The 22715-nt window shown below is 44.0% G+C and overlaps 1 protein-coding gene across 1 annotated transcript in view; it reads left to right on the top strand.

Annotated features, from left to right (window-relative positions):
- Window positions 1–22715, top strand: part of DNAH14 (dynein axonemal heavy chain 14) — an 83648-nt gene that overhangs the window by 59396 nt on the left and 1537 nt on the right. Inside the window, 31 exon segments of the mRNA XM_053459139.1 lie at window positions 1002–1199; window positions 1376–1537; window positions 2294–2485; window positions 2905–3086; window positions 3194–3302; window positions 3547–3672; window positions 3918–4012; window positions 4365–4524; window positions 9931–10062; window positions 10135–10230; window positions 10859–10999; window positions 11198–11413; window positions 11846–12076; window positions 12181–12302; window positions 13276–13520; window positions 13813–14219; window positions 14635–14836; window positions 15021–15095; window positions 15429–15608; window positions 16482–16567; window positions 16900–17056; window positions 17867–18077; window positions 18358–18460; window positions 18987–19214; window positions 19395–19592; window positions 20016–20215; window positions 20453–20634; window positions 21340–21536; window positions 21728–21840; window positions 22031–22146; window positions 22386–22531. Coding sequence (XP_053315114.1) covers window positions 1002–1199; window positions 1376–1537; window positions 2294–2485; window positions 2905–3086; window positions 3194–3302; window positions 3547–3672; window positions 3918–4012; window positions 4365–4524; window positions 9931–10062; window positions 10135–10230; window positions 10859–10999; window positions 11198–11413; window positions 11846–12076; window positions 12181–12302; window positions 13276–13520; window positions 13813–14219; window positions 14635–14836; window positions 15021–15095; window positions 15429–15608; window positions 16482–16567; window positions 16900–17056; window positions 17867–18077; window positions 18358–18460; window positions 18987–19214; window positions 19395–19592; window positions 20016–20215; window positions 20453–20634; window positions 21340–21536; window positions 21728–21840; window positions 22031–22146; window positions 22386–22531 — 5208 coding nt within the window.

The raw sequence follows: 22715 nt of genomic DNA, 5'->3' as shown, positions 1-22715 counted from the left end.
ATAGTAATATGTAGTAAAAAAAAAAAAAAAAAAAGGGGGCAAAACGGGGTAAATTCCCATCTTTCTCTCTGCCTTCTTGCGTCACGTGACAATTAGTTGTTCTCAGCCAAAAATTATGAATAAGATAATTTTATGTGCTTAAGAATTATTTCTGGGAAGGGGTCGGGTTTTCAGCGCTACTGGGTAGGATTTTTTAATGTGGAATTTAGTTATAAAGGTGTTACATTCAGTAGAGTAGTTCAGTTGTTGTGTATATTGTTGTCCATATTTCAGACAACAAACATATCTAAATATATAGAAAAGCGGGTATTTAAACAACTAGAGCACCACCTGCTGGTCATAAAGGAAGCTACAGCCAGAAAAGTTGATCCCGAATGTAACTGTTTTCAAAGTTATTGATCAATAATAGATAACTTTCAGCTATTTTAAACCTTTGCATTATTTTACAGCCTGGAGTATTATCTCTGCTGCTTCCAATAGTCAATTAGATTAGTATTATTTATTTATGGAGGTTTATAGTAATCAATGTGTTGTTTAATCTTCTAGTTTTATTAATATAAATATATATTTACTGATACTTATATTGACATCTATGGCTGTTTTTTCATGAGAAACTGAATTTCCATAGTGATGAAAAAACATCATTGTAGCAAGTTGTGCAATAAAAACCTTCTGAAGTGTTTGGTTGAATTCATAATGGCTACAGCTGCTGGCATTAGTACTAGAAGTCAATTAATACACAGTCAGTTAACCCTACGAGGAGATAAAAAATATTTTAACACAGTAAAACATGAATTCTTTCAATTTAACCCTTGCAATAATACGTCTATTTTAATTAGCCGAGCACTATATAATCTACTAAATAGTTTGGTCTGATTATTGACAATTTTTTTTATTTTTTTTGCATTATCTATTTCTTTCTCCTGTTGCTGTCATGGTTTTTTTTTACTTCTGTCTCTGAGAACCGGTGCTGTGATTTTAGCAAAGTGTTATATTCACAGGTTGGCCTGGATGGCACGGGAAAAATAACCAGTGCAGCCATGGCTTGCTACATCTCAGAGTGCGAGCTCTTCCGGTTGTCCCTAACTCAAAATTATGGCCAATCAGAATTCAGGGAAGAGCTGAAGAAAGTTTACAAGCGGACGGGAGTTCTAGGAAAGAACACGGTTTTCCTCATCACCGACGCTGACTTGGTTAAGGTAACAACACAGAAATGAAACTATTAAATAAAACTGTCCCAAAAACAACTTAAATTGTAAAATATACCCATTGCCAGTCACTACCCGCATTTAGCTGTTTCTGCTCCCAATCCTCTCACGTGGTTTGTTTGTGCAGTTGAAATGATTTAGATGTATATGTTTGGGATCTGTTGTAGGATTCATTTTTAGAAGATATAAACTGTATCCTGACCTCCGGAGAGGTTCCAGACCTTTTCGACAAGGAAGAGCTGGACGGGATATTTGTGGATCTGAAGGCAGAGGCATTAGAAGCCGACGTGTCGGACAGCGCGCATTCAATGCTGGACTTCTTCCTGCAGGTAGCGTCGAATTCTCACCATGTGATGTTTGCGATACGAAGACTCGCTCCTTATAGCTGCTTCTGATCCAGAACGCCCTGCCAAGACATTGGTGTCTACTCACTGATAATAATAGAGTTATTGTATGAACCTGAGGGCAGGCTTGTCCCAACACAGACCTTCACACCGGCCCTTCTTAGTACAATGTGACCTCCCAGCAGGCCCAGTGCCATGCAGGCTCCTGGCATCGGTGCCCCCAGCTGCTTAGCGCCCTAGGAGATTTCTGAATTTGCCTGTTTGGTGGGACCGGCCCTGGTGATGGACTCCATATTGCGGAGTCCATCACGTTCAGGTTAATTTACTCCTGCCAAGTTTCTCTCAAGCTCCTCTCTCACTCAGTTCCACCTGTGTTCGGCTTTGACGGAGAGTCTCTTCTGAACTCGCTGGAACTTAATTCCGCTTTTAAAGCGGCGTGGAGTGAAGTTACCAAGTTCTCTGCTGTGAATTCAGACTTGATGTCCTCCCAGCGGTCTCAAGCTTTAGCTTCCTAATTTGTTGCCCAAATCTTGGGAATTTAGTTAATATGTAGAAGACATTCGTGGAGAACAATGCTAACGGGTAATACGTCGGAAAGCTTTCTCTAAAGGAAATTCTTTGGGTTCCTTCATATTCTCCATAGTGGCCAAATTCATAGCTATGGAGTCACTACATACTTAAAACAATCAGGGTTCCTTGTTTAGATTGTAAGGTGAGTTCTATTTCTGTTTGTTGACCTAGAGAGTCCGTTGCAAGCTTCACCTGGTCCTCGCGTTGAGCCCCGCTGGACACGCTTTCCGCGAGCGCTGCCGCTCACATCCTTCCATCGTCAACTGCTGCACAATCGATTGGTACGACGAGTGGCCCCAGGAGGCTCTCTTGGACGTTGCCACCAACCACGTCACACAACAGGATCTGGCGCAGGATGACAAGGTGAGTCCTCTTCCCTCCCGCTAAAAACCAGCGGAGTCCGGTGTAACCTAAAGTTATGAGGGGTTAGTAACCTAAAAGTAAGATCTATTTTCAGTATTTTCCTAATAATGCTCCATGGTTGCGGTAGGAGAAACGTCTAATAATTGTAGCAGGAGAAGGCAGGGTTCCACGATCATTCAGAATATCTAATTCAGATATCCTTGTTCTATACAATTAAAAAAAGGCAATTGCACCATGTTTGTCCCTCTTGAGCATCCTGAGTAAGTGTGAGAGGGATGGTTGGAAGAGATCAATGCCCAGAATCAACCAAATCTTCAGATTCTGAGCGTATGATCAGCATTGTTTCCAAACGTTGGTGAAAACACCGTTTATTTTTGGGGGGAAGTCTTATCGTCTCTTTGATTAAATTTGCTTCCCAGGAACTCCAGAATAATATCGCCAAAGCGTGCGTTGAAATTCACAAGAGCGTCTCGATAAAAGTGTCTCAATTTCACGAAGAGACGAGAAGACGTTATTACATCACACCTCAGAACTACCTGGGCTTCATCGGCGCGTTTTCCCACATCTTAAAGACGAGGAAAGAAAAGCTTCTGACAGACAGGTAATGGGATGAGGAATATCGCAGCGCATGGGGACTCATTTCAATCATTGGATGTATTCAGGCCGGCGGTGACCAGCAGCCTTCATCCTTACTCTCTTTTAATTTAGGAACCGCTTTTTCACTGGTTTATCTAAGCTTTTGGAGGCAGCGGCATCCGTTGAAATCATGCAACAAGAACTCGTGGCTCTGGGACCCCAAATAGAACAAAAAACAAAGGTATGACCCAAAAGAGAATGTAGACCCTGTGAATGCCCACCTTGGGATATCTCAATCCATTGGTGCCTAAATCACTGTTGTGCTCTTACATCATATGACATCACAGCATCATGTGATTGGCTTTACACAGCCCCTCTAGAATAATCTCGAGTTTTTCTACTAGTTTTCATCCGCCACCTTCTAGACTCCAGTAAAACATACCGTATTCCATTTTTACCTTTATTTATTGTTTTCTTTACTGCAGGAGATAGAAGTCCTGATGGAGAAGCTCCGGAAGGACTCTGTGGTGGTGGAGCAGGTCCGAGCTATTGTTAAACAGGAGGAAGAAGTTATGGCCGAGGAGACAAGAATCGTTGAACAGTATGCCGAGGTAATCCAGGAGTCCTGTTCGAAACTTTCAGTTTCGGATACAATGTATTGGAGCGTTAGTCCAGAATGAGTTTACCCAGGAGCTCCGAGGGCTTCCCTGTACCTCCCTACATCATTTGGAGCGAGCGGGGCGCCTGTGTGTGTGTCGTCTCTGTTCTCTGTCTGTATCGCTCTGTAGTGTCATGTTATAGAATATGTAGTGGTTGTAATAGTACATATAATAAAATCGGGATTATCCTTCCGTAGAACGCCCTGCGTGAGCTCAGTGACGTCCTCCCGGCCTTGCAGCAAGCAGTGACCGCGCTTGATTCTTTGGACAAAGCTGACATCTCCGAAGTAAAGTGAGTGGCTGCCAGAAGTACATAAATAATATGAATGAATTAATTAATAATTAATACATTATTAACATGCATTGCTCAATGCTTGGCCAAAATTTTGATTTACCTAAAAATAATGATTAATAAACCTGAATTATTGTATTAAAAAACCCTCCACAGAGGTAGTAGTTACTGACCCCTACATGATTATAACCGCTACTCTTCATTAAAGCAAATCCTACATTCTTCATTTCCTTTACAGATTAAATTAAGCAATTGGGATTAGCAGCAGCCACCAATCATTATGTTCTGCATGAACACTAAATTATAGTATGATGCAAACATTTTTCTAAGCTTTGTTTTTTTGTATTTTCAGAGTTTATACGCACCCCCCCTTTCTGGTGCTGACCGTCATGAATGCAGTTTGCGTTCTTCTGCAGAAGAAAGCAGATTGGGCTACGGCCAAACTCTTACTCGGAGATCCGGGGTTTCTAAAAAGATTGGTGAACCTTGACAAGGACAGTATCCCAGATAAGGTAATATAACCCCCCAGCGCTGTATACAGTAACAACCCCCAGCGCTGTATACAGTAATATAACCCCCCAGCGCTGTATACAGTAATATAACCCCCAGCGCTGTATACAGTAATATAACCCCCAGCGCTGTATACAGTAACAACCCCCAGTGCTGTATACAGTAATATAACCCCCCAGCGCTGTATACAGTAATATAACCCCCAGCGCTGTATACAGTAATATAACCCCCAGCGCTGTATACAGTAACAACCCCCAGTGCAGTATACAGTAATATAACCCCCAGCGCTGTATACAGTAACAACCCCCAGCGCTGTATATAGTAATATAACCCCCAGTTCTGTATACAGTAATATAACCCCCCAGCGCTGTATACAGTAATAACCCCCAGCGCTGTATACAGTAATATAACCCCAGCAATGTATACAGTAATATACCCCCCAGCGCTGTATACAGTAATATAACCCCAGAGCTGTATACAGTAATATAACCCCAGTGCTGTATACAGTAACAACCCCCAGCGCTGTATACAGTAATATAACCCCCCAGCGCTGTATACAGTAACAACCCCCAGTGCTATATACAGTAATATAACCCCCCAGCCCTGTATACAGTAACAACCCCCAGCGCTGTATATAGTAATATAACCCCCAGTTCTGTATACAGTAATATAACCCCCCAGCGCTGTATACAGTAATAACCCCAGCGCTGTATACAGTAATATAACCCCCCAGCACTGTATACAGTAATATACCCCCAGTGCTGTATACAGTAATATAACCCCCCAGCACTGTATACAGTAACAACCCCCAGCGCTGTATATAGTAATATAACCCCCAGTTCTGTATACAGTAATATAACCCCCCAGCGCTGTATACAGTAATAACCCCCAGCGCTGTATACAGTAATATAACCCCCCAGCGCTGTATACAGTAATATAACCCCCCAGTGCTGTATACAGTAACAACCCCCAGCACTGTATACAGTAATATAACCCCCAGCGCTGTATACAGTAATATAACCCCCAGCGCTGTATACAGTAATATAACCCCCAGCGCTGTATACAGTAATATAACCCCCAGCGCTGTGTACAGTAATATAACCCCCAGCGCTGTATACAGTAATATAACCCCAGTGCTGTATACAGTAACAACCCCCAGCGCTGTATACAGTAATATAACCCCCAGCGCTGTATACAGTAACAACCCCCAGTGCTGTATACAGTAATATAACCCCCAGCGCTGTATACAGTAACAACCCCCAGCGCTGTATATAGTAATATAACCCCCAGTTCTGTATACAGTAATATAACCCCCCAGCGCTGTATACAGTAATAACCCCCGGCGCTGTATACAGTAATATAACCCCCCAGCAATGTATACAGTAATATACCCCCCACCGCTGTATACAGTAATATAACCCCAGTGCTGTATACAGTAACAACCCCCAGCGCTGTATACAGTAATATAACCCCCAGCGCTGTATACAGTAACAACCCCCAGTGCTGTATACAGTAATATAACCCCCAGCGCTGTATACAGTAACAACCCCCAGCGCTGTATATAGTAATATAACCCCCAGTTCTGTATACAGTAATATAACCCCCCAGCGCTGTATACAGTAATAACCCCCAGCGCTGTATACAGTAATATAACCCCCAGCAATGTATACAGTAATATACCCCCCAGCGCTGTATACAGTAATATAACCCCAGTGCTGTATACAGTAATATAACCCCAGTGCTGTATACAGTAACAACCCCCAGCGCTGTATACAGTAATATAACCCCCCAGCGCTGTATACAGTAACAACCCCCAGTGCTATATACAGTAATATAACCCCCTAGCCCTGTATACAGTAACAACCCCCAGCGCTGTATATAGTAATATAACCCCCAGTTCTGTATACAGTAATATAACCCCCCAGCGCTGTATACAGTAATAACCCCCAGCGCTGTATACAGTAATATAACCCCCAGCACTGTATACAGTAATATACCCCCAGTGCTGTATACAGTAATATAACCCCCCAGCGCTGTATACAGTAACAACCCCCAGCGCTGTATATAGTAATATAACCCCCAGTTCTGTATACAGTAATATAACCCCCAGCGCTGTATACAGTAATATAACCCCCAGCGCTGTATACAGTAATATAACCCCCAGCGCTGTATACAGTAATATAACCCCCAGCGCTGTATACAGTAATATAACCCCCCAGCGCTGTATACAGTAATAACCCCCAGCGCTGTATACAGTAATATAACCCCCCAGCGCTGTATACAGTAATATAACCCCCCAGTGCTGTATACAGTAACAACCCCCAGCACTGTATACAGTAATATAACCCCCAGCGCTGTATACAGTAATATAACCCCCAGCGCTGTATACAGTAATATAACCCCCAGCGCTGTATACAGTAATATAACCCCCAGCGCTGTGTACAGTAATATAACCCCCAGCGCTGTATACAGTAATATAACCCCAGTGCTGTATACAGTAACAACCCCCAGCGCTGTATACAGTAATATAACCCCCAGCGCTGTATACAGTAACAACCCCCAGCGCTGTATATAGTAATATAACCCCCAGTTCTGTATACAGTAATATAACCCCCCAGCGCTGTATAGAGTAATAACCCCCGGCGCTGTATACAGTAATATAACCCCCCAGCAATGTATACAGTAATATACCCCCCACCGCTGTATACAGTAACAACCCCCAGCGCTGTATACAGTAATATAACCCCCAGCGCTGTATACAGTAATATAACCCCCAGCGCTGTATACAGTAATATAACCCCCAGCGCTGTATACAGTAATATAACCCCCAGCGCTGTGTACAGTAATATAACCCCCAGCGCTGTATACAGTAATATAACCCCAGTGCTGTATACAGTAACAACCCCCAGCGCTGTATACAGTAATATAACCCCCAGCGCTGTATACAGTAACAACCCCCAGTGCTGTATACAGTAATATAACCCCCAGCGCTGTATACAGTAACAACCCCCAGCGCTGTATATAGTAATATAACCCCCAGTTCTGTATACAGTAATATAACCCCCCAGCAGTGTATACAGTAATAACCCCCAGCGCTGTATACAGTAATATAACCCCCAGCAATGTATACAGTAATATACCCCCCAGCGCTGTATACAGTAATATAACCCCAGTGCTGTATACAGTAATATAACCCCAGTGCTGTATACAGTAACAACCCCCAGCGCTGTATACAGTAATATAACCCCCCAGCGCTGTATACAGTAACAACCCCCAGTGCTATATACAGTAATATAACCCCCCAGCCCTGTATACAGTAACAACCCCCAGCGCTGTATATAGTAATATAACCCCCAGTTCTGTATACAGTAATATAACCCCCAGCGCTGTATACAGTAATAACCCCCAGCGCTGTATACAGTAATATAACCCCCCAGCACTGTATACAGTAATATACCCCCAGTGCTGTATACAGTAATATAACCCCCCAGCGCTGTATACAGTAACAACCCCCAGCGCTGTATACAGTAATATAACCCCCCAGTTCTGTATACAGTAATATAACCCCCCAGCGCTGTATACAGTAATATAACCCCCAGCGCTGTATACAGTAATATAACCCCCCAGCACTGTATACAGTAATATACCCCCAGTGCTGTATACAGTAATATAACCCCCCAGCGCTGTATACAGTAATAACCCCCAGCGCTGTATACAGTAAAATAACCCCCAGTTCTGTATACAGTAATATAACCCCCCAGCGCTGTATACAGTAATAACCCCCAGCGCTGTATACAGTAATATAACCCCCCAGTGCTGTATACAGTAACAACCCCCAGCACTGTATACAGTAATATAACCCCCAGCGCTGTATACAGTAATATAACCCCCAGCGCTGTATACAGTAATATAACCCCCAGCGCTGTATACAGTAATATAACCCCCAGCGCTGTATACAGTAATATAACCCCAGTGCTGTATACAGTAACAACCCCCAGCGCTGTATACAGTAACAACCCCCAGTGCTGTATACAGTAATATAACCCCCCAGCGCTGTATACAGTAACAACCCCCAGCGCTGTATATAGTAATATAACCCCCAGTTCTGTATACAGTAATATAACCCCCCAGCGCTGTATACAGTAATAACCCCCGGCGCTGTATACAGTAATATAACCCCCCAGCAATGTATACAGTAATATACCCCCCACCGCTGTATACAGTAATATAACCCCAGTGCTGTATACAGTAACAACCCCCAGCGCTGTATACAGTAATATAACCCCCCAGCACTGTATACAGTAATATACCCCCCAGTTCTGTATACATTAATATAACCCCCCAGTGCTGTATACAGTAATATACCCCCAGTGCTGTATACAGTAATATAACCCCCCAGCGCTGTATACAGTAATAACCCCCAGCGCTGTATACAGTAATATAACCCCCCAGCGCTGTATACAGTAATATAACCCCCAGCGCTGTATGCAGTAATATAACCCCCCGCGCTGTATACAGTAATATAACCCCCAGTTCTGTATACAGTAATATAACCCCCAGCGCTGTATACAGTAATATAACCCCCCAGCGCTGTATACAGTAATATAACCCCCAGTTCTGTATACAGTAATATAACCCCCAGTGCTGTATACAGTAATATAACCCCCAGTTCTGTATACAGTAATATAACCCCCAGCACTGTATATAGTAATATAACCCCCAGTTCTGTATACAGTAATATAATCCCCAGTTCTGTATACAGTAATATAACCCCCAGCACTGTATACAGTAATAACCCCCAGCGCTGTATACAGTAATATAACCCCCAGCGCTGTATACAGTAATATAACCCCCCAGCGCTGTATACAGTAATATAACCCCCAGCGCTGTATACAGTAATATAACCCCCAGCGCTGTATACAGTAATATAACCCCCCCAGCGCTGTATACAGTAATATAACCCCCCAGCGCTGTATACAGTAATATAACCCCCAGTTCTGTATACAGTAATATAACCCCCAGCGCTGTATACAGTAATATAACCCCCCAGCGCTGTATACAGTAATATAACCCCCAGCACTGTGTACAGTAACAATGCTAATGAAGTCCGTTCCTCCATAGACTTCCATTAGCCAAAGTGTCTGGTGAAGTGATTAAGACCAAGTTATTCTATTGTGTCCCACGTGTAGTATGATAAGGAGTCGGGGTATTTGTCTAGTAGATCAGGGTCAGATAAGAGTGAGAATCATACAATATTTTTCTTTCTAGAAGACTGCTCTGATGGTTGCTGTTTTGTGAGATAGAATCTTATGACCTAGTAATTTCCAGATCTTCTTCCTAATATTCTCTACGTGGAAGCGACATTTATTGCGATTTTCAGCTAACTGAATTACTGTATCTATTTCCAGGTCTTTACAAAATTACGACAATATTCACAGAAACCAGAGTTTAACCCCAAGATTGTCGGCTCCGTATCGAACGCCTGCCGTTCCCTGTGCCAGTGGGTATTGGCTCTGGAGCATTATCATCAAGTACAGAAGGTATGTTTGTTGCGCATGGTGAGTAAATGGGAAGGATAGGAGAGCGCAGACTAATTTTTTTGTTTACCCCAGACGGTGGAGCCAAAGCAGCGTCGCGTGGCAGAGGCCAAGGAAGCCCTGAAACTTGCGCAGGAACGGCTGAAACAAAAACAGAAAAGTTTAGCAGCAGTAAGTGACCCAGCCCTTTGCAAAACGGGGAGTAAATCCGAATCGCAGGGGTACATAGCCCGTTCCCCGCCGCCCCGTTATCATTTAATAGGCCAAGTGATGTTTGCCAAAGTATACAAGTGTGTTTTTATGGAAGATAATTTAAAACTTACAAACAAGTTAGTGATTGCGGAGCCGGTCACCAGTTCTATGACCGAATTCTAAATCCAGAGCGTAAGAGTCATAATATTTTTGGCCAAAAACTATTCGGACAAATTTTTCCGTTCGTTTTTTTTACCCATTTATTTTCTGACAACGAATTTCGTTTCCTGCCCGTTTTGGACAAAAATCGTGGAGGCATTTTAGATTCAGAAATTAAATCGGGGGAGAGGACGTCACTGTTAGTGACACGGTTAGAGGATACACGTAAAACACTACCTCCCACAGTCAGCAATTGGACTGTAGGATGACGTAAATATACTGCTATTATATGTTTTTCAATGATTCGGGGACTTTGTGTCAGAAATGCCCTCTTCTGCACCAGTATGCCTTGTGTTTCTTCATGTTATTGTTCATTGTGTATATTCCTCTTATTGCATTAGTTTTGTGAGATCTGTACTCTCTAAACGAAATGTTATACTGATTTCAGGTTGAAGAACATCAGCAGTTATTGCAGAGGCAGTACAGGGAAAGCGTGTCCGAGAAGGAACGTCTGGCACATCGTAAGCGCCTAACCGCAGACCGCTTGAAGACTGCCGGCATGTTAATAACAGCTCTGGATGAAGAGAAGGTGAATATAACTTTACATTTACTGAACAATGTCATGGGTTGGATATCTTGGTACATGGCATCACACTTGATGGCCCTTAAAGACATATAATTAATTAATTGCTCAAACCCACCATCTACACCACTTTACATGTTTCATGGTATGTAATAACACATTTAAAGCTCAGGGTGGACCTAGCAATGTTCTTACTGCCCACAGGTGAGATGGAAGGAGTCAGTCGACAAGTTAGACCTGAGGCTGAAAGGCATCATGGGGACGGCCTTGGTTTCCGCCGCGTTTATTATGTACTGCGGGGCGTTCACATCCGAGTATCGGGAGAAGCTCGTGGACGAATGGCTGCGTTTGTGTAAATTGCACGAGATCCCGGTGTCTGATGACTACTCGATTATTAAAGCGATGGCTTCCGAGAATGAGGTAAAGAATCCGATGATCTTATGGATGGAGTCATTATCTGTGCCGCACATTTCAACATCTCGACCAGTGTCATAGATCTTATTGTGTCCGTTGTGTAAGACAAGAACACCTTCTCAAAACTCTGGGCTAGTGATCGCTCTTGATATCAGTCATTTTAAACCAAATTATTCTTCATGACATGAGCTTCCACAATCCAAAGTCTCTGGCCTGGCGTCATCTGTTCCAAGCATGTCATGTCATTTTGCAAACATAGTATGGACTCAGTTGAGGAACACTTTTATTGTGTAAGGAGCACTCGACAACCTGTTTCACCTGCTGACCAACTACTCCGCTCACGGTGGGCAATTGAGATGTAGCTTCTTAATAATTTAGGAAATAGAAGTGTTCCTTTAAACAAGTTTCTGAATGACATTGTATCGATTGCCTTTCAAGGTCCAAACGTGGGAAACAGAAGGTCTTCCACCTGACCCATATTCAACCGAAAATGCAATTCTGGTAAAGCACGGGCAACGTTGGCCGCTCTTGATTGACTCTCATGGTCAGGCGGAGAAGTGGATCTGTCAGATGGAGGGCGGCAGGCTGCAGATAGTCCAAGCTTCTGATCCTGGCTACATGAAGGCCATAGAAAATGCAATGCGGCTCGGAGAACCCGTCCTTCTGCAGGTAACTCATTGCACAAGCATCATTACGATTATTGAGATCAAGGCGTATTGATTGCTGGTGGACCTCATAAAAACATTAAAGGTCTACATACTTTCTTATTTTAGGATGTCCCGGAAAACCTGGACCCAAGTCTGAAGCCTGTTTTAGGTAAACAAACTCACAGAAGAGCTGGACAAGACTTTATAAAGATCGGTGATTCTGAAATAGAATACAACCACAATTTTAGGTACGTATAGCTTGGCCCATTATTGATTGTCGTCAGTATGTATTTAACGGATACAAGGTTGCTTTCCATACTCTCTCACACTCTCTAACACTTTCTCACGCTGCCTCTCAATGTCTCCCTACCTTCTCCGCTTCCGTGTCCCTGTCTCCTTTCCCACAGCTCTTCTTCTCTTGCCTCTGCTTTTTCTTCTGTCTTTCTTTCTTAGTTTTCCTCTCCATGTACCTGGCCTCCTGATCCACTTCCGCAAAACTTCTGTACACACCCTCTTTCCTGATTGGAGGAACAGGGGAGAGGCTGTCCCCGTGGCCCCGCCCTTTTGCAGAAGTGCAGATAGATTCACGGAGAAAGAGAAGTGCAGAAACGCTTCCCTTCCTCCATGGATCTATCCTGAAGGAACAGCGGTGAATTCCATGTAAGGGTCGTCTCTGATCAATATCTCCTCAATCCCATCTATTCATGTATTCCTGTGTGTAATTCTCACCAAAAACTCAGTAACAGTCTTCAATATCTATACGGTCTGGAGAATTTTTCTACAATCTTCTTTCCTCGTTATCAGCAAACATTTTCTTAATTTTATCAATCACATCCTCAACATGTATCCAATGGAGAAATCCAACAACTATAACAAGCTATCCTTAAAATCAACTCTGGCCCCAAGGGTCATCTCTCCTTGAGGAATTCACAATGGTCTCCAAAAAACGGTCCCTCAATATATCTGTCTTGGAGAAACTCAACATTCTAATTCCTTCCCCCAACATTCTCCTCTGGAGAAACGAGTCGCCTTTATTGTATCTCACAGATAAACGTAGAGCATTCTTTGAATTGTCTTTAGCCAGGTAGAGGAGTCTTCAGACTGTAACGTAGGTCATTGCATTGTGTACTATCAGCATGAATTGATTTATGATGTCATCAATAGCCAGTTTGGTCTTTTTTTTTCTGTTTTGATAAGATTGGTTAATTTTCTTTATTTTAGGCTGTATATGACGACGTCGTCTCCTAACCCGCACTTCCTACCAGCGGTTTGTATAATGGTCACTATGATCAACTTCACTGTGACATTTAAAGGTCTCCAGGACCAGCTTCTGTCCACAGTTGTTGCGCATGAGCAACCAGAACTAGAGCAACAGCGCATTCAGTTACTTGAGAGCATCGCCGCCAATGAGTTCACACTCCATGAGCTGGAGGAGAAGTCGCTCACCCTGCTACAGAAAACGGAAGGTTTGTTGGCACGTATAAGTGATGGAGAAAATGAGCAAAGCCCATGGGATTTTGGGGAAGGAGTGAACAATAATAACCCCCCCCCAGCGCTGTATGGAGTTATATGGGCCGGCATTGACTAAAGGAAATACAACATACTGTAAAATATGTCAATATAATGGCATTTACATGAAAGAGAAGGGTTAACTCTCTAGAACCATGGATTTCAAAGCCAGTACACAGTCACCCAGCATGGCAGGTATACGCACTACACGTTCTGCGCATGTTTTGTAACAATGTCTTTTATATACAGGCCACTTGCTGGATGATTTGGACCTGATTGACACTTTGCAGAAATCCAAAATGACTTCAAGGGCGATAGCTCAGCGGATCGACGAATCTAGGAGAACCGAAGCTACCATCGAGGCGGCTCGTGGAGTCTACCTCCCAGTCGCCAAGCGGGGGGCTGTTCTGTACTTTGTGGTGGCCGATCTCATTCACCTGAATTATATGTACCAGTTTTCCCTGCACTGGTTTCGCCGGGTCTTTGTGGAGTCCATGGGAGCTGTGAACATACCCCAACCACGGATATCGTCTTCTGGAGCTATTCGTCCCCGGAGCCGGGAGAGGGGGGCACCGGAAGCGTCACGTGTCCGAAATGAGGACATCCAGAGCCACCTTCAAAACATTATGGATACATTAACAGGAAACGTCTACAAGGTGTGTTCATGTCGGTGGTGTACATACAGGGCTGGTCTGCCTACAAGGCGGTGGTAGAGTTGGTGGCCATTACTGTGTAAAGGTATGTAAAGTTAAGGTTCAGAGGCGCACGTGATTTGTAATGGATGGGTGGGATGCTCTTTGCTTCCATTGGCAAACATGTCCATGGCTGTCTGAGGGTCTGAGGGTCTGGCTGAGATCTCCCTGCTTCACCCAGCTACACCACTGGGGATCATTGGCCCCAAACCGTGCATGAAGATACGGGGACCCCAAATCTGCTAGACAACAGGGGGTGCGCTATTGCATAAATATACTACAGGACATAGTGCTGCCTGCACCATAAATGACACAATATATTTGTGATACCTTCTCAATCCTGTAACACAGTCTTGTGTTTTCCTGTTGTTTTGTTCAGATTGTATCGTCCGGGCTTTTCACCAAACACCAGCTCTGCTTCGCGTTCATGCTAAGCACCGGCATCATGAGGAGCAGCGATGGCGCAGAACCAGCGGGGAATACCCAGGAACCGCTGCCCAATACAGAGTGGGAGTTCTTCTTGCACTCCATGACACTGGCGGCCAGCATGATGGACAAAAAGCCGCACGCCAAAATCAAAGGTAAAGACAAACAGCATAAAAAAAGCCATGGGCGCTGAAAAGTATATGTTTCTCCCAGAAAATAATAAATAATAATAATAAATAATGTTATTTTTATTACAATATTCCATGCTGGCCATAACATTTTCCAGTGTTCAGATACCAAATCGGACATAACTAATTCCCACTAATCTACCATTTTCAGAGAGTGAAGGAGTATCGGAGGACTCAACAATTACCGACGACAAAGAGCAAAGCAGACGTACGTCTAAAGATATAGGTAAATTAACCCAGGTGGATATAACATCGATCCCTCTCATACTAATCTCTCACGTCACACAAAAGTGTCGAGAAATTATCAATGAACATTTCACATGATTAAATAATTCTGCAGCACCGGGGCTGATGCTTCTAATGCTGCTTTACTTACAAAAGGGTTAAATGTAGCAGACTAAATAGAACAGCAACAGAAAATAATTACCCGCGTTAAATTATATACGTTATATTTTAAAGGGGCAGCGAACTCAGGAGAGGGTGTAATATATACAGAAATATTACGGAATGAGAAGAATGTAAGGAAATGTTTCTGCGATTGTCCTTCGTCTATGCGCAGGTTCTTGCGACAGACCCCCAGAACCTTGGACGGAGTCCATGTGGAGACAGTGTGAATACATGAGCTCAAACCTGGAGTCCTTCTCATCGCTATGCGAGTCTCTGTCATCCAACCCCGGGCAGTGGGGAGCGTTCTCAGAGGCGGACGATGCGTATCGGTTTCTACACAAGCCGTACCGAGGTAATTGGACAGAACGCTCCACCGGATTCCAGTATTATTACATCCGTCCGGTATTATTACATCCGTCCGGTATTATTACATACGTCCGGTATTATTACATGCGTCCGGTATTATTACATACGTCCGGTATTATTACATGCGTCCGGTATTATTACATAGGTCCGGTATTATTACATACGTCCGGTATTATTACATACGTCCGGTATTATTACATGTGTCCGGTATTATTACATAGTCCGGTATTATTACATGCGTCCGGTATTATTACATGTGTCCGGTATTATTACATGCGTCCGGTATTATTACATGCGTCCGGTATTATTACATGTGTCTGGTATTATTACATGCGTCTGGTATTATTACATGCGTCCGTTATTATTACATGTGTCCGGTATTATTACATGCGTCTGGTATTATTACATGCGTCTGGTATTATTACATGCGTCCGTTATTATTACATGTGTCCGGTATTATTACATGTGTCCGGTATTATTACGTGTCCGGTATTATTACGTGTCCGGTATTGATTACATAGTCCGGTATTATTACATGCGTCTGGTATTATTACATGCGTCCGTTATTATTACATGCGTCTGTTATTATTACATGCGTTGTTACGCTGAATATAGAGAATATCGAGAATATATGTAATTACAGCTGTGTGGTTCCCATCCGGTTTATAATTTAATATAAGCAATAACTATGTTTTAAAAACAGCCAGATTACCACAGGAGCAGCCATCTTAACTTCCTGCTCTCGGGATCTGCATGATTATTCCTCCCCATTAACTTATCTTTAGTGTTAAGTTGCTGATTGACGTCTATGAAGAGTTTGAGAACAGTTAATACATTTATGCACTTTTCATTTTTTAAGATGTTACGGTCACCGAGGAGACCTCATCCAGAGCAGAAATAATATTTAAATGGGAGGAACTTTCCTCTTTTCAGAAACTTATTTTGGTAAGGAAAATATTCTAAAATTTGCATTATTATTTATTATTATTATTATCTTTTATTTATATAGCACCAACAGTTTACGCAGCGCTTCATACAATACATAAATTCAAGGGGTCTGACAAGACGAGAATTAACAGACTAAGACAAAACGATACATTAGGTGGAGAGGCTCGGCTCGCAAGCTTACAATCCTGACAGTGTTCTACACGATGAGTTTGTAAATGTGTGATATATATCAGGTCGGCCGCACTTAAGTGCCAGGATCATCTCGTCATGGCTGGCCCTGGATTCCCGTGTCTTTCTAGTAATAACCACTGAGCTTTATTCACATTCAGATTAAGGTCCTTCGGCCGGAGTGTTTAATAAGTGCTGTCCGCGAGTTTGTTGTTGAGAAGATGGGACCTCGGTATGTTCAGGGCAGGAGGATGAACCTTAAACAAGCTTTTGAAGCGTCTACACCCTGCTCCCCACTAATCTTCATTCTCTCCTCGGGTGAGTAACAATCACGTACCAGTCAGCGACCAATGTTTGTTAACCAGCTGCTGTTTTTCTTGTTGTGTCTGAATTAATTAATTTTCAGCTACTAATAATGAGTAGACTGATCCTCAACTTTTAATTTAATGAGTGGTAACGTCCCTACATATAAAAGCCTTGCAGCCGTGGGAATTGTCGGTCACCCTGGGCGGGGCCTAAAGCAAAGTAGATTATGATTGGACCTTTGCTGTATACTCCACCCAGTGTGAGAATCTGTGTGCACAGAGGAGCCGCTGGATAGTGTTGTGTGCTGTGAGAGTCTGCTTGTGTTCAGGTAGGTGAGGGGCTGCTTTATCAAGTTGTGTGCGGTGTAGGGACTGCCAGTCCATGTTGGATGCAGGGTGTAGAGGGGCTGCCGAGTAGTGTTGTGTGCGAGGGAAGAAGGGGCTTCAGCCCAGAGCAGTCACCAATTCCCATGGTGACTAGGCTATTGTATGTCTAGATATGTAAAAGACCTGATTGAGCACGTGCACTAGGTTGAGTCCATATTTTGGGAGTTTTTAAGGCGAGAAATGGCTTCACTTGGTAATATTTGGAAGTAACAGACCAATAGTCACAAATATAAAGAGGGATTAAATAAAGCAATATAATAACAAATAAAAAAAATCAGTACACAGAAATATTGCAGCTTAGGTTATACAGGTTCCAATTTCCAATCCGAGGGTAGTTTCTTAGGCGTTGGAGAGTTAGAGATTTATTAATCGTATGTCGTTATGCGGTGTAATTCCTTTTGAATCTCTCAGTGATGATATATTTGATTTTTGACAGGTACGGATCCGGTCGGTCAGCTGGAACGGCTCGCTCTGGAGACGCGGGGCAGCACAATGCATTTGGACATGATTTCCCTGGGACGTGGTCAGGGAACCAAAGCCGAGGAACTCATCATCAAGGCCCAGAGACTGAAAGGCCGCTGGGTGTTCCTTCAGAACTGCCACCTGGCGGCTTCCTTTATGCCCAGACTGCAGGAAATTGTCAACAGGTATGGCGGGCGTCACTTCACTGAAGACTCTGATAACAAACTACAAACAGGGCCACATCTACAACTCAAGTGTGTCTTGGCGGGCACCCTAACCAGAAAAACATAAACCGGAAATACATGGCGTATGCACAAAACGGGTCTTGTACTGTGATCTGTATGAGGCTTACCATCCAGGATCATCTCAAATGCTTAACCCCTGATTGTCCTCGTCCGTTTCCCAAACCGACCCTTCCTATGGTGAACAAACCCCACTACATATAAATATATTTATTTATTTCAGATTCGAAGTTAATAGCGCTTCCACAGACCCACAGTTTAGGCTCTGGTTAAGTTCCAAGCCTGACGCCGCCTTTCCAGTTTCCATTCTACAGAAAGGTTTTAAGGTAAGACCTGTGAGTTTAATAGAAGTCAGGGTTTGGAGGCTTGGTGTATTTTTAACGTAAACCTATTATCCAAACATGACATGAAAGCTCCTCCTACAGTAACATGCTTACACACGCTAACATATTTACACACATACAGTAACATACCCACACACACTGTACCATACTTACACGCCCACAGTAACATACTTAGACACGCCAACATACTTAGACACGCCAACATACTTGCACGCATATACTAACATACACACACATACTTGTGTCACGCTCCCCTGCGGCCAACTGTGATCCTGGAAATCTGCGCACCTTCCCAAAATGTCCCGGGGATCTCTATAACCAGCACATTTAGTCTGAAACCATATATGACAAATGGTAAAGCAGATATAATGGGCAGGCTACATGGCTGAGTGGTTCTTATCTGCCGTCAGGTTCAATGCTTCTGTTAAAAGCTGCCCATTTACCCCCATAATACACACATTTACCCTGAGAATCTTTCCTGTATCAACCATAACTCGTCTTCTTGTAGGTGGCCGTTGAACCCCCTCAAGGCCTCAAAGGAAAGCTGCTACAGACTTTTGACAGCAGCGGAACCGGGGTGGTGACAGAAAAGATCTTCGAGAAAGAAGAGAGGGAACCGCACTGGAAAAAGCTGCTGTTCAGCCTGTGTTTCTTTAACGCCGTAGTAAATGAAAGACGAAAGTATGGAGCCCTGGGTTGGAACATCCCATACGAGTTTACATCGTCGGACCTTGAGGTTAGTTGGGTCGCTTTTAACGAGAACAGCAGAACTCGGAGCCGAGTTATTTCAGGTTCCGCATTTGCCAGCCAGCCGGTGACGATGGCTCTTGGATCGCCTCTCTCTGGATAGATGGTGTAGGAGAAACTATGAGGTTAGGCCAGTAGACGTGTGGCTGAAGGGTGCATCTCTTTGCAGGTCTCGGTTCAGATGCTTGGACTGTTTATGGAGGGGCAGAGAGACGTCCCGTGGCAGGCCGTGCGATATCTCACCGGGGAAGTCGTGTACGGAGGCCGTGTGACCGACTCCTGGGACCGCCGCTGTCTTTTGACCATCTTGGACAACTTCTATAATCCGGACGTGTTACAGGAAGACCACTCTTTCTCCAGTGATAATGTAAGATCAGCAAGACTTCGGTAGAATCAGGCCTGGATTGGCCATCTGGCACGCTGGGCAGATACCCGGTGGGCCAGTGGCCGGCTGGGCTACATATTACCAATACTGGGCCCTGCCAGCAGCCGCATTTATGTTATTTGTCGTAGGGGATATGATATCAAAACCAGGGTTTCTGATCGGGATAGTAGGAGGAAAGAGATGTGCCCTCTGGGGAGGTACATGGTGGGCAGGAGAGGTGAGGAATCACATCTGTGTAAAAGTACACAGGTTGCAGTCTACATGCTAAAGCCACGCTGCCGCTCATCCAGTCCTGAGGGACACTTGCTGCAGGTCTGAGGTTTTTGCAGCAGGAATGAATGGGTCGGGCGGTTGTTACCTGCCATCCCGTACTTTGTTACAGGGTTCTTATCTGTGTCTGCACAGGTGTATCGATCACTGCCAGACGGGGCCACACTACAAGATTACATAGATTACCTGGGGTCTCTCCCTGACGCCGACTCCCCTGAGATCTTTGGGATGCATCCCAAGGCAGAGAGAGCCTACCAGGAATCTGAGGCCGACGCGTTCCTAGAGCTGGCGATCCGCTCGCAGTCCAGGATCAGCGTGGAGCACACAGCAGACAGGTTGGTATTTAAACCTAAGGGTATTTATAATGGGGTATTTAATGCTGCCCCATACACCCGAGATAGTCCTGGGGTGTAACGAATGGACCGGCACATTGTTACCCTACACAACAATATCTGAGCCTATATTACTTACATAAAAACATAAGATCTGTCAGCAGATCAGACACATTCTAGTTCTTGGTCTTTTTGGTCATTTTGTATTTTTATTGCTAATTATGTCAATATTTTTTACAGAGCTGAAAAAAGCAACGACCAGATAGTCCTGGAGATTATTTTGCATATTCTTAATGTATTGGGACAGACAGTGGAAGGGAAAAGCACAGAGAATGCCCCCGTTAATGCATCCGGGGACCGGGTTACTCTGGCTTCGCTGTTAGCGGATCCTGCCTGGGAAGAACTTGTCAGATCAGCCAAAGGTTTGAACTCAAAACATAAAAACAGAAACTGTATATTTAATTTATCTTTGTAACCAAAGGCTGATGTTGTCAATCATGATCAATAATATTTTTACATTGTACATTGTGCATGAGTGACCTCATTAGTCTCCCGATTGGGTGAAGCTCCAAGTCTTTAGTTCTCCGGGTCATGGCGCTAAATCCCCAGGTCACAGGAGCAGCGTTTAGGCAGCTTAGACCCCACCCTGTTCCCCTCCCACCCCATACAAATTTAAGGTGTTTGGGGCTAGACTAGCCCATGTTTGTGGGTAAACACGCACATGTGCATGGCTTGCCCCACCCCTCATGAAGCCGCTCCCCCAAAGAGGAAGGGCTCCGGTTAGCCGCAGCCTGGAAGTTTCCGAGTATGATGTCATAGCCCGGCCTTCACCTCATTAGACCACACCACATGAGAAAATATATAGATCTGGCTTCTGCAGCGTAAATCAGCCAACAATCTGAAGATACCGTTTAGTAGACCAGTGCTCATACGGCGTCACATGGTCTTCTTGCTGTAACATTGGTTTCTGCTGATGCTCTTCTTCCCAGCTACTATGCCCTAAATCAGGGCTGCCCAACTCCAGCCCTCGAGGGCCACAAACATCGCATATGAATGTTACAACGTATCGCCTGGGGGATCACTGCTTTCTCAGTATCTGTATAGCTTTAGTGTTCTGTTTCTTTCAGGATTTGATCCGCTGATTAACTCTGCGTTAGTGACAGTTCTACATCAGGAAATTGACCGCTTTAACCATCTGTTGTCCGTCATCCACGTTTCGCTTCGCTCTCTACAACAAGCGATCAGAGGAGAGATTATACTCAACAAAGACCTCGAGGAGGTTTATAACTCTCTGCTGAGCCTTAAAGTGCCGGTGCGCTGGCAGGTGAGCCGCCTGTCATTTCATGTACAGATTGTAACCGTCTCTCCTCTCCAACAAAGAGCTCTCATCCGATGGGTAATGAAGCCTTTTCAGGCTGTCTCGGTAGGATCCCCATTCTATCCAATCGTGTTACCCTGTTTAGGGAACCCCCAATTATTATTCATTATTCCTGATGCTGTAATTTAATATTCCAGAAATGTGCGTATGAGTCCTGTAAACTGCTGGGTTCCTGGGTGGACGATCTTGTGCAACGACTTGAGTTTTTTGCAACATGGGCCAAGAATTTCCTCGAGCGCGTTCAGGAGAGGTGAGAGCTGCACGTACTGGAACGTTTCTATGCATAATATCCGGCACGTGTGTGTAAATCTCTGTAGGCACGTGAATCTGTGGATGGTTACCCCCTCAATGGTTACCAATTTGAAAGCGGGTGACTCCGTGAGGTTTAGATGATTTTTATTTTCCTTTAGGCTTGGACACATTTTGGGGCTTCAGAGGAGATTTAAATACTCCAGACCAAACTCTTCGCAGAACCAAGAGAATCTCGACGTTCCCAGCTCGTTCCTCATGGAGCAACCAAGCGCCTTTTGGCTCTCAGCGTTTTTTTTCCCACAAGGTAAGAAGGCATTTGTTTTCAATAAAATAATGCTTTTTAACAAAAAAAGCAGATGCTTCATCAGACATGTGGTAGGTTCCAAGCCTTACTGCCGAATTCCCAGTAGAACCCAATACGTTGAGCTCAATCCAAATCTCAGCTCTGATGAAAAGAATAGAATGCTCACAAAATACGTTACGCCTCATAACAACACGACGTCACCCGTTCTGCTCGTTTTATTTCTGTCATCATCTGCCCAGGGTTCTTGACGGCCGTTTTGCAGAACTACGGCCGGGTGAAAGGATTATCAGTCGATTCTCTGTCCTTTAAACACCTCGTCCAGGCATCACCAAGCGACTCTCCGGAAGCAACTAGAAGGCAAAATCTACTCTCTACAGCTTTTAGCGTAAGTCGCATACGGCCTGCATCAGTAACGGATCTTCCCTGCCATTATGCAAACAATTGCCTGAGTTCCACGGTGGTGTCATGGGGTATTAGCGTGTGCACGTGCGTGAGTTTGAAATGTCTGTGTAATAAAAACACAGAAGTAAAAAAAAAAAAAAAAAAAAAAACACGAGCAAAATGTTATG

The sequence above is a fragment of the Spea bombifrons genome, chromosome 3 (assembly GCF_027358695.1).
Source record: "Spea bombifrons isolate aSpeBom1 chromosome 3, aSpeBom1.2.pri, whole genome shotgun sequence".
Lineage (NCBI taxonomy): Eukaryota > Metazoa > Chordata > Amphibia > Anura > Pelobatidae > Spea > Spea bombifrons.
The sequence above is the reverse complement of the archived record's forward strand: the minus strand, read 5'-3'. Positions and strand labels throughout refer to the sequence as shown.